At 41.7% G+C, this 15,584-nt stretch overlaps 1 protein-coding gene, 1 long non-coding RNA gene and 2 pseudogenes across 4 annotated transcripts in view; 3 read left to right on the plus strand and 1 right to left on the minus strand.

Annotated features, from left to right (window-relative positions):
* Positions 1-15,584, minus strand: part of frem1a (Fras1 related extracellular matrix 1a) — a 102,372-nt gene that overhangs the window by 32,448 nt on the left and 54,340 nt on the right. For all 3 annotated transcript variants that reach the window (XM_088015451.1, XM_088015449.1, XM_088015450.1), the window contains exons 24-27: positions 12,454-12,871; positions 12,130-12,331; positions 4,828-4,972; positions 4,602-4,731 (exon numbers count right to left, since the gene is read on the minus strand). In XM_088015451.1, the coding sequence (XP_087871577.1) occupies positions 4,602-4,731; positions 4,828-4,972; positions 12,130-12,331; positions 12,454-12,871 (895 nt within the window). The remainder of the gene's footprint in view (positions 1-4,601; positions 4,732-4,827; positions 4,973-12,129; positions 12,332-12,453; positions 12,872-15,584) is intronic.
* Positions 290-993, plus strand: LOC148153847 (deoxyuridine 5'-triphosphate nucleotidohydrolase-like; annotated as a pseudogene).
* Positions 1,224-2,154, plus strand: LOC148153848 (uncharacterized; annotated as a pseudogene).
* On the plus strand, positions 9,079-10,235 carry LOC148153849 (uncharacterized). The gene is made up of 2 exons (XR_015766068.1): positions 9,079-9,297; positions 9,937-10,235. It is a non-coding gene; the product is annotated as an uncharacterized LOC148153849 (long non-coding RNA).

The following is a 15,584-nucleotide window of genomic DNA, read 5'->3' on the forward strand; positions in this document are numbered from 1 at the left end:
TATAATGTAAAGCACTGAGGCACTACACAACCAGTATATCGATGGGGTTGTTAGGGCCACGCAAATAGCACGGGAATCAAGTGTTGGGTTGGCTAGATGGGTGCATCAAAAATCAGGACACTGGGGGGATTCAGGGAACTCAGCAGTCGGCTAGAGACAGGGGAATAGATCTAAAAATAGATATCAAAACAGCTATTCAACAATGCAAAGCATGTCAACGGAAGAAAAGCATGTTGAATGGATATATCATATCCCGTATTATCCACAGGCTGCTGGGCTGATTGAGAGAATGAATGGGCTGTTGAAAGAGTCACTTCGGAAAATGAGTGACCGGGGTATTTGACTAATTGGAAGCCAAATTTAGCGCAGGCGGTGGCCCCATTGAACAATAGGCCAATCGCACCTGGGGTGACATGATTAAACCGTATGATCACTGTGTACAACACTCTGGATAAAGACCCTATCAAAATGTGGAAAATTGACGATAAACTGGCTTGGGATTGCAATGCCCCAAGGGAATGTATGGACATATCCTACTGCTATCTGGACTGTCCTTAAAAGGGCTGACCATTCAGGCCGGAGTTATTGACAGTGATTATTAGGGAGAACTGGGTGTGGTGTGTCGCCACCAAGGTGAAACTCCCTTGATATTGCAAAAAGGAGACAGGATCGCACAACTGTTAAGTGAAACCGTGCAACATTTCTGCCGTCTTAGAAATCCCTCCACCCACTGAGGTGACAGTGAGGGGGACGGCGGTTTTGGCTCTACAGATAAACCTGGAGCAAAAGTTTGGGTGAGACAAGAAAATGGTCCACCAAGGGCAGCTGAAATCATTGCACAGGGCAATGATGCCACTGTATCAGTGTTATATTCAGGGGAGGAAAAGTGGGTGAATGTGCCAGTTTCAAATGTTATTTGAGAGAAAATTAATATCTTTTGTCTTTTGTTATAGCATACTAATTATCATTCAAGCTACATGTTCTCGTGGCACCTGCTGTTCGGATCAAGCCAGGGGCATGGACAACGACCACAACCATGGGAAGCACCAAAAGGGGTGTGTCAGCTGTGGGGTCATCGTATGCCGTGTCCTTGCTGCCATGGTATTGCTGGTGATGCTCTGCTTCACCCTCGAGACACCGGGGGACAGAATGGTTACACTGTAAGGTGATTTTCCCTCCTCTACCATCATGCGCCTCCACGTGGATTAAACGCACATGGACAACATGCAGCAAGAGTGGTCCATCAAATAGGCATTTGGATGCCTTCTACTGTAATGACACAGGAAGAAACGGCTAAGATCTTTAAGCAGCAATTAATGTGGAACTTAGAGATGTGGAACGCCACATCTGAGATTTTGAAGAACATCACCGAAAATTATTGGGTATATTTGGAAACGGACAAAACCATATGTAATGTCTCAATGTGTGAGGGTCATTGGATCCAATACTATGTAACACATATGACAACTGTATGCCAATATTATGTATTGCCCGTTATAACCACTTCGGGATATTGGTTTTTACAAATGACTGGTGAGTGGTTTGAGCCACAGACAAACCTCACCTATGACTTGCATAAATGTAATAATGCTGACCAAGGGGTGGTATGTATATTACAACAAGAACATTTTAACCCATGCTTAAACAAGTACAAGGTGTTGTGTGATTGGACTCACAAAAAACTTAGGGACATGCTATGGCAGATAAGCCCACACACGCTGTGCATAACTACAATAAAGAGTCATCCTCAATTACCTACTGCACCATTTTCTGGGTGCTTAAAGAATGTGTGTATATGGCACTGGAATAACCAGACATATCGTTTGACGAACTTCACCAGTACTTCCCGATTTAAGGACGTGCAATGGCAAGTCCTGGAAGTACCCTGGCAGGTCTCTCTGGATGGATTTAAATGCGCATTGAATGGATCCACAGTCCTGCAGAAAATGAGCCAGTCACATATGTCTAACATTTCCAGTCTCAGGGTATCCACATTTATAACCTTGGGGGAGGTGAAGCATGTGGCAAAAATTATTGAGAATGTCGGTAACTGCCAAAACGTACTTCATACCCCCCATCCTTGCTTTGGTAATATGTCTGGTGTTTTTGACGACATTTAACCTCTGGACTTGTCTATATGTATTGCGTGTATGAAAATTATTCCATGTATTCGAGACGGTTGGTATGGCACTGACGTAGCGACACTAATAGTGGACGTTTCTGAGCCTAGAGATGTGTTTGAAATTGACTATTGGGTAGGTCAGCATCGATTTATAACTTTGGGGTCTGTAGAAAATGATAGAGTGGAATTTTTGAATAGGGTAGTAAATTTATGGGATCAATATACAAGCTCCCAGTGGTCTATGAATAATGGACTGTATGGAGTTGAGGAGCCTTGGGGACAGTATTTCCAAAATTAATTATTAAAGACCAAGGGGTGGAATGATATAGAAATATTATATTTGTACTTTGATAATGTCTTATATACTCTTTATGTAACCTTCATAATCTGTTATATAACCTGATCATGCTCTGAGTTCGTGATAGGTATTGTTGTACACGACTTAAGCGCGTGGACAGTGGCTGGTTGTCACGTAGCTGATCACGCTCTAAGTTCGTGCTAGATATTTTTGGACGCATGGACAATAGAATGGTCATTCTGTGTTTCATAACCTGATTGCTCTGAGTTCGATAGTGAGGGTCGTGTTGTACCTTGAAGAGGTCATTTTGACCTGATTCAAACAATGGCGGGAATAAGTGGTCAGATATGAAAAGGGAAGTAGCTGCACTATTCTTGGAGAATCTGCCTGGGAGAGAGGAAGTGGCAATTCTTCACTCTCACGCAAGAATGCTTGTTAAAGAGTATAAAATCGAGGAAGTCCCTCGTCTTGGCAGAGTCTGCTGTGGGTCGCGTACGGACACCGGGCCACGTGAATGCTGCTCTCTGCCTGGACTGACGGCTCTCCAGTCCATGTGTCAAGGTAAGAGCGAAAGATATATTAGAGGACAATATATATAGCATCACGTATCAGTGTGTGAATGATTGCTTTGCTGTGCAGCACTGCTTTGCTGTAATCTGTGGGGAATAAAAGACACATTTATTCTAGCAGATCAGCGTGTTGACTCATTCTTGTTGCCGATCACTTCCGATCCTGTCTAAAATTTCACAAAACAATATGCAAATCAATGCTTAAAGTGCAGTGCTACATAAAGTGCTTGTTAATAAAGTGCAAAAAGTGCTCTTACAGTTCTATACAGTAACTTAAGAAAAAATATTTCCAGTAATGAAAATATTTTCATTACAGTTGCAGTTTATTTTTGCATACTTGACTAAGATAGTCCTCTCCTTGGGCTGGCACCTTATCGTGTTGGAGGGGTTTGAGTGTCCCATTGATCCTAGGAGCTATGCCGTCTGGTGCTTTATGCCCCTGGTAGGGTCACCCAAGGCAGACAGGTCCTAGGTGAGCAACCAGACAAAGCGCAGCCAAAAGACCCCTTATGATGGAGACGAACTTTGGATCTGGAGTTCCCTCGCCCGGACGCGGGTCACTGGGGCACGAGTCTGGAGCCAGGTCTGGAGGTGGGGCACGATGGCGAGCGCCTAATGGCCAGGCTTTTACCCACGGAGCCTGGCCGAGCTCAGCCCGAAGAGGAGATGTGGGTCCCCCTTCCAATGGGCTCACCACCTGTTGGAGGGGACAAAGGGGTCGGGTGCAATATGTTATGGGCGGCAGCTGAGGGAGGGGGGAGGGGACCCTGGCGGTCTGATCCTCGGCTGCAGAAGCTGGCTCTTGAGATGTGGAACATCACCTCTCTAGTGGGGAAGGAGCCGGAGCTAGTGTGCGAGGCTGAGAGGTTCCGGCTAGAAATAGTCAGCCTCACCTCGACGCATGGCTCTAGTTCTAGAACCAGTCTCCTTAAGAGGGGCTGGACGTACTTCCACTCTGGAGTTACCCACGGTTAGAGGTTTTGGGCAGAAGTGGGCATACTTGTTGCCCCCCATCTTGTCGCCTGTACGTTGGGGTTTACTCCAGTGAACGAAAGCGTAGCCTCCCTCCACCTACAGGTGGGTTTTGACTGTTGTCTGTGCTTACAGTCCGAACACCAGTGTGTCTCCCCAGCGCTGGGGAAGACCCAGCGTGTCGGGGAAGACCCAGGACACGCTGGAGGGACTATGTCTCTCGGCTGGCCTGGGAACGCCTTGGGGTTCCCACAGAGGAGCAGGAACAAGTGGCTGGGGAGAGGGAAGTCTGGGCCTCCCTTCTGAAGCTCCTACCCCCCTGACTCGACCCCGGATAAGCGGAAGAAAATGGATGGATGGATGGATGACTAAGATAGTCAACCTATTGTTTTTGTCAGTTTAAGTTTCTTTATTGTTTTAATAATAACAATAATAATAATAATAATAATAATAATAATAATAATAATAATAAAATAGTACTTAGTTCATAAGTGCTATTTTTCTGTTTTGATAAGAATTTGTGTCAGCTGATAATGAACCTCAGATATTTGTATCGGAAGTTAACAAAGTGGATAGGTTCATCCCTAGTTCAAACTTAGCAGCTGAATGTTTGCATGACTGTGAGTTTTAAAAATTTGACCTTGACAGTGACATATGATGATTCTGCCAAGTTTCCATTTCGAATGATGTCCAGGGAGAACTTTCCCTGCTCCTCACATGATGAGGACTCAGGAAGAGAAAACTCCACCCTACTCCAATGGAATTCAAGGCTGCAAAGACAAGGAACATGCATGGAGAAAACACAAGAGCTAATTTAATCTATCACCTAAAATACCAGATTGAAAGTGAAACGGAGCATAACTTACATGTGAGAGGGCCCCATGTTGCCTAAAGGATCAGACACTTTGAACTCCAGGCTGTCTGACAGAAACTCACCATGCGAATGGATAATATAGGCTATAGTTCTTTTGTTAAGCTCTATCTGAGGGAAACGCTCTAACACAAACATACCTGTGAAGAACAGTGAAAGAGTGTTGCGTTATCTGAATGAAGCTGCAGGGCTGCAGATCAACTGGTCGTTTTTATACCCTTGTTCTTCAACCACTGTGGATTAATTCATTTTTTTGTACTTTTTAATGACAATGATAAATGTAGTACAGTTAGACACCTGCTGATTCACCCAATTGTACATTTTTCTATGTAACATATGGGGTTCCATTTATAAAGTCACAGTCAAAAGTTAACAGCCGTAATTTGGATTATTAAGTCAGTCATATTTTCGTCATGTTATCTGCAAGCTAATGAAACATTTAGTTTGAAATACTTAGCTCCAGTTTAAATTTTTAGCTCAAAACTAGGGATGTGCCGATCAGGTTTTTTCCTGCCGATACCGATACCGATCACCCATGAGGGCCGATACACCGATACCGATCACCGATACCGATCACATAATTATTATTTATTTATTTTTTATCATAAACACTACCAGTTACATTATGTGGAAAAAGGAACCATGAATTCACCTTAATTTAGACAAAAACTTGTTTTTAATAACTTTTTCCAAGAAGAAAACTACACAAAACAGGCATAAATTGTACTGCTATTGATAATACTATCTTTAACAGACTGATAACATATGAAGGCTCTGAAGAGGCTAAATAATACAAGAGCCAAAATAAAACCTCTCAACATTGCCAAAAAGTTCAAGTATAAAACTTAACATTCAAAGGCAAAAACAGGTTCCATTACAATAAACAATCCAGACCCAGATAGCACATGATGTTAAATCAACATTGAAAAATAGTTAGAATCGTTGATTTTTGGTTGAAGTCGACAAATGACGGTGGATCAACCATCAAACAACCATCCAATCAAACCGTTGAAACTGTGACATTGAATCAACGTTGTTTGGTGGTTGAAATCTGATGTCTGAAATGCCGAAGTCTGATTAATGGTTGATTTTTGGTTGAAGACGACAAATGATGGTGGATCAACCATCAAACAACCATCCACCTCTAGCCAAGTAACCAGTGTTGAAACTGTGTCATTGAATCAATGTTGTTTTGTCGTTGAAATCTAATGACTGAAATGCTGATGTCTGATCAACATCTGATCAATATTGAATCAATGTCAGCTGTATTGCCGCACCCCTTCCCCTCCTCTCCTCCTCATCAGCGCTCTGGGTCAGAGTATTTTATTACTGAGTGGGGGTTATCACATTTAAATTAAGCACTGTAGAGGATAGTGGTTGGTGATTCCTTTCTGTACATTTTCTTACTTGTTCATAACAATTCTCACTGACTGTATGTGTGTGATATATTGACACAAAAACATCTACAACTTACTAAAAGGAGCGGAGCGGTCCACCCCCACCATTTACATGAGTGGGATGTCCCAAACACAGCCACTTCGCTGTTGGCTTGTTGGAAAATATGTTAATTCAATGTTGAATTATCATCACAAAGGTTGCATGTTTGGTTGAGGTCGACAACCAAACAACTATAAAACAACCATTCAATTCTAGCCAATTAACTAATGTTGAAACTGTGACATTGAATCAATGTTTTGTGGTTGACATCAAATAAATGAAATGTCAACGTCGAATCCAGTGCGTTTCACCACTGGTCCTCCAGCCCCTACAAGTTTTAGGCATTTCCCTAATTCAACACACATGATATTAATTGACGCCTGATTAACAGGGTTTTGCTGAACTGAAAAAACGCAGGTCAGTTTGATTGACGTCAAGGTTTGGGGAAGAACTACCCAGATAGCACACAATGTTAATTCAATGTTGAATTATGATCACAAAGGCTGCATGTATGGTTCAGGTCAACGACAGAAGCTGGATCAACCATCAAACAACCATTCAATTCTAGCCAATTAACATTCATTGACTGAAATGCCACATCGAATCCAGTGTTTTTCAGCACCGGCACCAGGCACACTGCCCTGCAAGTTTTAGGCATTTCCCTAATTCAGCACACATGATTTTAATTAACATTTGATTAACAAGGTTTTGCTGAACTGAAAGCATGCAGGTCAGTTTGCCTTGAGGATAAGGTTTGGGGAAAAACTAGTAATCAAAGTGTTCAATCAATGTAAGGTGTTTTTTGCACCCCTCACCACCGCCTGCCATTCAAACGCCCAACCCCCTTCCCTCCACCCGCCAAAAACACACACACACCTCTTTTCCCCCCACCTGGGCCCATCTACCCCTCAATCGGGTGAAACTTTAATTTTAAGTGAGGGTTTTTCATTTTTCACATTTTATTTTTTAAAGGATTGTTTTGGCTAGTGGCCTTTATTTGATAGTTAATTGACAGGAAGGTGGGTAATGCAGCAAAGGTTGCCAAGGTCAGGAATTGAGCCTGCGACAGCTGTGTTGAGGACTGAGGCCTTGATTGTGGTTTGTGCTTAACCCCTGCGCCACCACAGCACAACCCCTTTTAGGTGAGGCTTAATCACGTTTTAACTTAAGCACTATGTGTTGACAACACTGAGTTGTGATTCCGTTCTGTACCCAGATTCACTAGCGGAACAAGTCAGCGTTGGGCCGGGGGGCGGGGCTAATTACCGGACCCCTAACGAATCACCAGGCCCCTGACGTTTATCGCCTGCGCTACCAGAAACTGTTGAGCGAGGGGCGGGGAGGTTGGTCTGCGTTTTTTGTTTGATCTTTACCCAGGAAACACATCGGCTAAACCGTGAGTGAAACAGTCACTGGGACTGACTAGTATATATTCCATTGAGGGAAAGTAACTTTAACATTAAATAGACCTTTCTCAACAGGCGGTAGACTTTCTCAGTCTATAATCAGACATTTAAGCGACTTGAAACCGCATCCCCAGCCCCACCCCCCCATAGCTCTGCACCTGCCCAGATTGCACATGATGGCAATTCAACATTGAATTAACATCTTTTGCCAACAAGCCAACAGCGAAGTGGCTGTGTGTTTGGGACATCCCACTCATGTAAATAGTGGGGGTGGACCGCTCCACTCCTTGTAGTAAGTTGTAGATGTTTTTGTGTCAATATATCACACTCAAATGGTCAGTAGGACTTTGTTATGAAAAAGAAAGAAAATGTAAGAAATGAATCTTCACCCACTATCCTTGACAGAGGTTAATTTAGAATGTAATACCCCCCACTCACTAATAAAATGCTCTGACCCAGAGCTCTGATGAGGAGGAGAGGAGGGGAAGGGGTGTGGCAAAACAGCTGACATTGATTCAACATTGATTCAACATTGATCAGTCATTGATCAGACATTAGCATTTCATTCATGAGATTTCAACCACAAAACAACATTGATTCAATGACACAGTTTCAACATTGGTTACTTGGCTAGAGGTGGATGGTTGTTTGATGGTTGATCAACCGTCAGTTGTTGACCTCAACCAAAAATCAACCCTTCTGATTATAATTCAATGTTGATTTACCGTTGTGTGCAATCTGGGCAGTTTGTTGCAGCCCTCATCACCTCCTCATCTCCCCCTACTCCCTCCCAAACCTCCCCCACCCAGCCGCTCCTCCCAACCTTCTCCTCTTTACCCCCTCTCATCCCTTCTTCCCTCCCCCTCCTTGAGCTCTGGGTCAGAACATTTTATTACTAGATGGGGGTTAATCATGTTTCAAATTAAGCACTACATGTTGAGAACAGTGGGTTGTGATTCCTATCTGTACATTTTCTTACTTGTCTGTAAATATTACTGACTGCATAATGTGTTGACACAAAAACATCTACAAGTCTCTACTAGGAGTTGTACAGTCCACCTCCCCAATTTTACACTAGTGGTTTGTCCCAACCAAACAGCCACTTTGCTGCTGGCTTGTTTGCTACCGGCTTCTGAATTGAATTCTCCGCTGAGCACTTTTATGGTAAGTTTTTCAATATTACTTTGATCTTAAATGTGTTTATTGAAAAATAAGGGCATTGTTTTGTGCCCATAGTAATCCTGGTTATTTTGGGGCAAAACGGATATTTTTAATAATTGAGGTCATGTCTCCTTTTGTATTATTTTCATCCTACCCACCACTCCAGGCCTAAGTATGAAATCCTGTGAGATTTTGTGGGATTTGAGTTTTTAAAATAGGGTGGGGCCTATTGTTTGGTCTGGGAGAGCATGTGGTGGACAAGAAAGTGTAAGGCTGGCTGGTCCAGGTGGGCTTTAAATTGTTGTGATAGTAATCACTTGTTTTTAACTTTTTATTATGATATGCTTAGGGTCGTGCTTAAATGAACCTCTGTACCAGAACAGCTAAGTTGGATGATTACATGACCGTCTCAGCCATCAAGAAGTGCAGAAGGTTGTTAATCATCCACAGATTCAATCCAGGTGAGGCAGAAGGGAAACACTTAACATGTAAGGCAGGTGAAACACTGAACTAAACCTGCTAATGACTGATTCAGTCTGTTGATTCTTGGATTGGTAACTGGTTAAATTGAACTGGACTATTGTTACTTGTGTGGGATCTTTATTAGCATATAGACACTTTTTAAGGAATTTAATCAACTTATTTGGAAATATTTGTAGTTGATGGAAGATTGAACCAGCTATTTGATGGAAGTTTATTCTGTAAAAATTATAATTTTTCCAACTACACTATAAATCACCTTTTGTTCTATTTATTTGTCTCTGGTGTGTTAAATAAACCTGATCCTCCCTGAGTTTTATTGTTAGGTTTTCTGATAAACAGCCCTTTATTTTAAATATAGATTTAATATCAATATCATAAATCCTACACTATACTGCAGTTTGATGGGTAAATGTAGTTGTATATGTAAACATTAAGATAAATATTAATGAGAGATTAAGATATTAATTTAACAGTGAGTGTACATGGGGAACTATATGGTTTGTATTTGTTCTCAGACCTGTAACCAGTACACTGTTTAATATTTCATTGTGTTTCAGAACTTTTCAAATGTTTATCATATTTCTAACCGGCACCTTCCTCACTTTTATTTTTTTCAGCTGTTGCTCTGCAGTTTGACCGAAAGCTGACTCTTGAGGACTGCAGCAAAACTGTCAAGAAGTGGCTTCATTATGCGCCAGAATGAGAGGAAGACATCGCAAGGAATCAAAGTGACGCCAACCAGAGTCAAACTGGGGTTACCACAACTTGTACTGTTTCCCTACTTCATACAGTACAAAGCTTAACCTCATGGACTCTGTTCTTCTGTGGACAACAGACTGTTGTTTTGACAGTCAAAAAGGAATCAAATATGTTTAAAGATATGTCCCTCTTTTCTTAAATAAAATGTTAAATCAAACCCATGTTGTCATTTTTAAACTTTTGTACACAGTTTACCCATCATCTGCCAATAATATAGTGTTTAACACCAGTGAAGAAACTTTTAGTGGCATGTTATGATGTAGACCTATCAGATGTAAAATGTACATAAATCCTTAGCTTTCATTCAATATAAAAACAACCCAAATCTGCATGTACATCCACAGTCAAATGAGTGTTGAATCAACATTGATTCAATGTAGAATCAACACAAATCTGCATGCAGATCCACGTTCAGATGATGGTTGAATGAACGTTGATTCCTAACTGATTCAATGTAGAATCAACACATATGCATGCAGATCCATAGTCAAATGAGTGTTGAATCAACACAAATATGCATGCAGATCCACGTTCTGATGATGGTTGAATCACCATTGATTCCTAACTGATTCAATGTAGAATCAACACAAATATGCATGCAGATCCACGTTCAGATAATGGTTGAATCAACGTGGATTCCTAACTGATTCAATGTAATATCAACACAAATAGGCATATAAGTTGACATACAGATGATGGTTGAATCAACATTGATATAATGTCAGTAATGGTTGAAACCCTAATGTTGATTCAACATACAAGTCACCGACCACTTTCGATGTTGTTTCAATGTCAGCGTTCAACGTTGATTCAATGTTTCTGGCTGACGTTGATTCAATGTTGTTTCAATGATTCTGTGCTATCTGGGGAGTTACTGAATGAAAACTTCCTGATAGCATGGCGGCTAGCTGATTACTGCTAGCTCTGATTGGCTGTTTCTGACTGAGCGGAGTAATTATGCAGAACAGGGAGATTATTTTTTTTAGAGATTATCTGTCTCATGTTAGGACAGCGAAAGTTTTAATATGTAGGTAAAATGTATTTTTTTAAGTTAGATGCTGCAGCTTTAAGCAGAGGTTTGGTGTGAGAGTCACTACCAGTGGAGAAGAAGCGAAGCTCCGTCTGTGAAATATTACTACCTGTAGCGTAACAGCGGTTCAACAGGAGAGCTGAACCAGCGTCTGACATCGCAGCTCGAAGACTTAAATAATTTTGCGGGTTATTTGTTTAGCTTTCTGACCGTCATGCTAATCCGGGTGAGTGTTTGTAGCTGTGCGCTGCTTTACCTGCTATCTGATCCTCCGTATGTCTTTTTTACTGCAGTGTGAGCCTCGATGTAGCCAATCTCCGTCAAGTATGGCACTGTTTTTATGTCGTATTAGCTTCGTTGTGTTGATGCATTTTGACTGCTTCAATTTTCCCCACAACACGCAAACTTCCCCATTCACTCAGTCGTTATAGTTCCACATCGCTTAGGATTTGTTGTTGCGCGTTTGCGCAGAGTGAAGGAAAGAGGAGACCAGCTGCACAGGCAGGCTGCGAAATGAGATGATCGGTATCGGTAAAAGAGCCAATGATCGCCGATCACCGATCATGCACTTTTTCACGAAAATCGGCCCAATTATGATCGGTGACCGATCGATCGGCACACCTCTACTCAAAACTAAATATTTAGTTAGCAAGCTAAATATTTAGCTCCAAACATATTCAGTGAGTAAGCTAACTAAATATTTAGCTAGCTCATAATTTTGCTAGCTCAGAGCTAGCTAAATACTTGAGAGCTCCAGATTGTGTGACAGAAACTCCTCATGTGAATTCATAATACTGGCTATAGTTCTTTTGGTAAGCTCAACCTGAAGGGAGAACTTTGGCATATTTAGCTAAATGAATATTTGACAAATATTTATCTAGCTCAGAGCAACTAAGGCGGGACCACTATTTATTTCCATAAGTCTGGTATAAAAAAACAAACTGAAAAGAACAAAATGGCAGCGAGGGGAAAAGACAAGCATCTACATGCAGGGCAGGTAATAACACATAATTATTCTGACCTGTGGTAATGTTTTCAAGGTAGCCAAAATATGGTGGACGAACAATGCAGAATATCAGCTCTTCTTCTCTGCTACCACTATCCTGAGCCTTCAGCTCTTGAGAAGTCACAAAAATCACATATCTGCCATCGGGTAACAGCTCTGGTTTCCAAAGTGGGACTAGCCTTATTACTTCTGGTGAAGATTTATCCAAAGGCTTGATCTGAAAATAGACGGACGTTTGAGGCTAATTGGGAAGCTTTTAGAACTCTACATTGCTAACAAATTACACATATGTGGTACAAAAATCACATTAAGTTGCAAACTGGGTCCATTATCCCCCACCTGAATGGTGAAAAACACAGGCTCTGTTTGCAGCTGTCCATCAAGCAGAAAGCCTCGTCTGGAGGAGTCGGATGCTGTAAAAGCAAATCGGTCAATCTGTGATGGTCCTCCATCATGTCTATATGTTACCTCCAGCTCCTTTATATGTTTCTGTGTGAAGTTTGAGCCAGCAGTCAGTGTGACACCGGCTAGTACCAGCTTCCCGTACTGTGGAGGCTGTCGCAGAACAAAAGTCAGAGCACTGGGTGGAGTGTCAGGGTCAGATAAGGAGAGGAGTTCTGGACCAAGGCTCATGGCAGAACCTTGTGGGACCTGGAGACCTTTGTTGGACATTAGCGATGGCAGAACACGATCCACAATTTCCACGCACAGCTCAAAGCTTCCAATTCGGTTAGTCTTACCGTTGCTTATAACAAACCTGTGAAAACATGCAACAGAATGGGTGTTAGCTTACACAATCTGGCAAAACGCAAACTTACCAAAGCAGTCTAGTTCTTTGACTGAAACCTATGCACAGTTAGTTCAAAGCGAAAATATATTCTTTATGTCTGGACTGGAGTGTTGTCATAAAATTACAAGTAGTTAATTAGTTAGCTAGCCTAGACTCATTATACAAGAAAACTACAATCAGCCTACAGTTTAGCTTATTATCCAGTCCAGTATTTACATTGCTTATTAACATGGTCTGTTAAAATGTTTCTTTTTGGGGGCCACGGACACAAAATGCTTTCTTACAAATTATTTATAAGTGGTGGAGGCTTCCTCATTGGTTCCAACTGAGAGCTATTCATCAATCCCATCAGATGTCTTAATTAGCCGACTGTGATCCACAACGGCAACTGAAAAAGTATTGACCCCTTCACAGGTTTTTGCTACTTTGTCATATTTGAGTACTTCAAATCATCATATACATTCTAAAATCATCCAAGGCAACAGTACTACAGTACATGGGCGGAAATCCCAGGAAGGGTCGGGGGAGTGCGGACCCCCCCAATCTTGGAAAAGTCTAGAATTGGACACCCCCCCAAGAAAAAAATCAGAAAATAAACCCTTGTATTTAAACTGTATCAATATGAAAAGGCGAAAGAAACAAAGAATGAAGTAAATCTGCCATTCATCACAGAAAAAATAAATAAATACATTTGTGGGTCCACCCCAGCCATTGTTAGAACAATTGTTCAGTCCAAAATGTATGAGTGGTACAGGCTCCGACAGAGTGAAGTGAGGAGCCAACTGTGACTCTGCAGCACAAAAAATCCCTTCAGTAAGTAAATACTTAAAGCAAAAGACAAGTAACACCTTTGATTTACTGTCACTGCTCAATAGGAAGAAACACATTAACAGTATAAATTAGGTTGCAGTTCATCATTTTACCGTATTTTCTGCACGATAAGGCGCACCGGATTATAAGGCACACCTTCAATGAATGGCCTATTGCCTATTTTAAAACTTTTTTCATATATAAGGCGCACCACATTATAAGGCGCGTAGAAGAGACGCTACAGTAGAGGCTGGAGTTACATTATGCATCCACTAGATGGAGCTGCACTAAAGTTAATGTCAACAAAACAGTCCGACTCCGGTCGGTGAGGAGAGCCTTCCGCGACTGGGCCGGGGTGTGGCCGGACAATGGTCACCCTTTTCCGTACGCGCACAGCATGTTCGTGGAGAACATGGTGCTAAATGACCTGCAGGCGACCTGATTCTAGACGGTCGGTAGGTAGATAGGTCAGTCAAACTTTATTTGACTGACCTTCAACGCTGGTATGTAATCTATTAAGATTACAAACCAGCGTTCTGACAACTATCCCAACATGCACCGCGCGCTTCTTCTTCTACGGGCGAAAATGAAGTCGGCAGCTGCTTACCGTAGTTGCTAGAACTGTTGTGGCTCAATATTGGTCCATATATAAGGCGCACCGGATTATAAGGCGCACTGTCGGCTTTTGAGGAAATTGAAGGTTTTTAGGTGCACCTTATAGTGCGGAAAATATGGTACTTTGGCTGAATCATAATAAATAAAAACTAGCAAGGTAGCAAATATCTCAATTATATAAGAGTTATCCCTTTAACTAATGATGAGAATGATTAATGATTAATGAGAAGAGTTTGAAACGGGAGGGACTAAGCACTGCAACTAGTTGACAGCTCACTGTGTGGGAGCCGAGACCAGAGGGATAGAGAAAAACAGAAATGTATGCTTTTAACCATCTTCAATATAGAGCCTCTAAAACAACACGCACACACATAAATCTGGATATTTTTCTATGAAAACTCTGGTGCTTTGAGCATTAAGTTTAAGTTATGATACTTCCAAAACCTTTGTTATCTCTACTAGGGATGCTCCGATCAGGTTTTCTGCTGCCGATTTCAATACCAATCACCAATGAGGTCAATCTCTGCCGATCACCTGGATTGATTGTTAATTTTTTTTTGCTTTAGGTATAAATGCTACTGTGTGATCTGACAAAATTAAAAAATGATCTGGCAATAAATTCACCTAATTTAGGCATAAAACATGCAAAATACTTGCAGGCATAATACAGCAGCTATTCAGTCAAAAGGATAACTGAAAAACCTGTTATCAGAAAAATAATACTTAATAAGTAAGGCTCTCGGTACCATAAATTAACTTTGCTCCTGTGCAGCCATTTTTATATCAAAGATACTATTGATACAAATAAAAAGCAATTCTCAAATTGTGATTCAGATTTGAAAGTGAAATAATTAAGCTATCCAAACACCAACATGGCCCTATGTTAAAAAAAAAGAAAAACAAACAAAAAAAAAACACCCTAAACCTCATAACTCTGTCACCCTTGGCAAATATAGCTGTTTTAGAGTCATTACCACCACAACTGGTAGAGTCTTTTCCATAATTTTCCTTGTGACATTTCCGTAAGTTTCTTTATCTCCATCCACCCATCCATTTCCTTCCACTTCATTAGGGATCGGGTCGTGGGGGCTGCAGCTTCAGAAGGGAGGCCCAGACTTCCCTCTCCCCAGCCACTTCTTCCAGCTCCTCCAAGGAAACCCCAAGGCGTTCCCAGGCCAGTCGAGAGACATAGTCTTTCCAGCGTGTCCTGGGTCTTCCCCGGGGCCTCCTCCCGGTGGAACGTGCCCAGAACACC

The sequence above is a fragment of the Poecilia mexicana genome, unplaced genomic scaffold (assembly GCF_051168715.1).
Source record: "Poecilia mexicana isolate PSO_F unplaced genomic scaffold, ASM5116871v1 scaffold_18, whole genome shotgun sequence".
In the NCBI taxonomy this organism is placed as follows: Eukaryota; Metazoa; Chordata; class Actinopteri; order Cyprinodontiformes; family Poeciliidae; genus Poecilia; species Poecilia mexicana.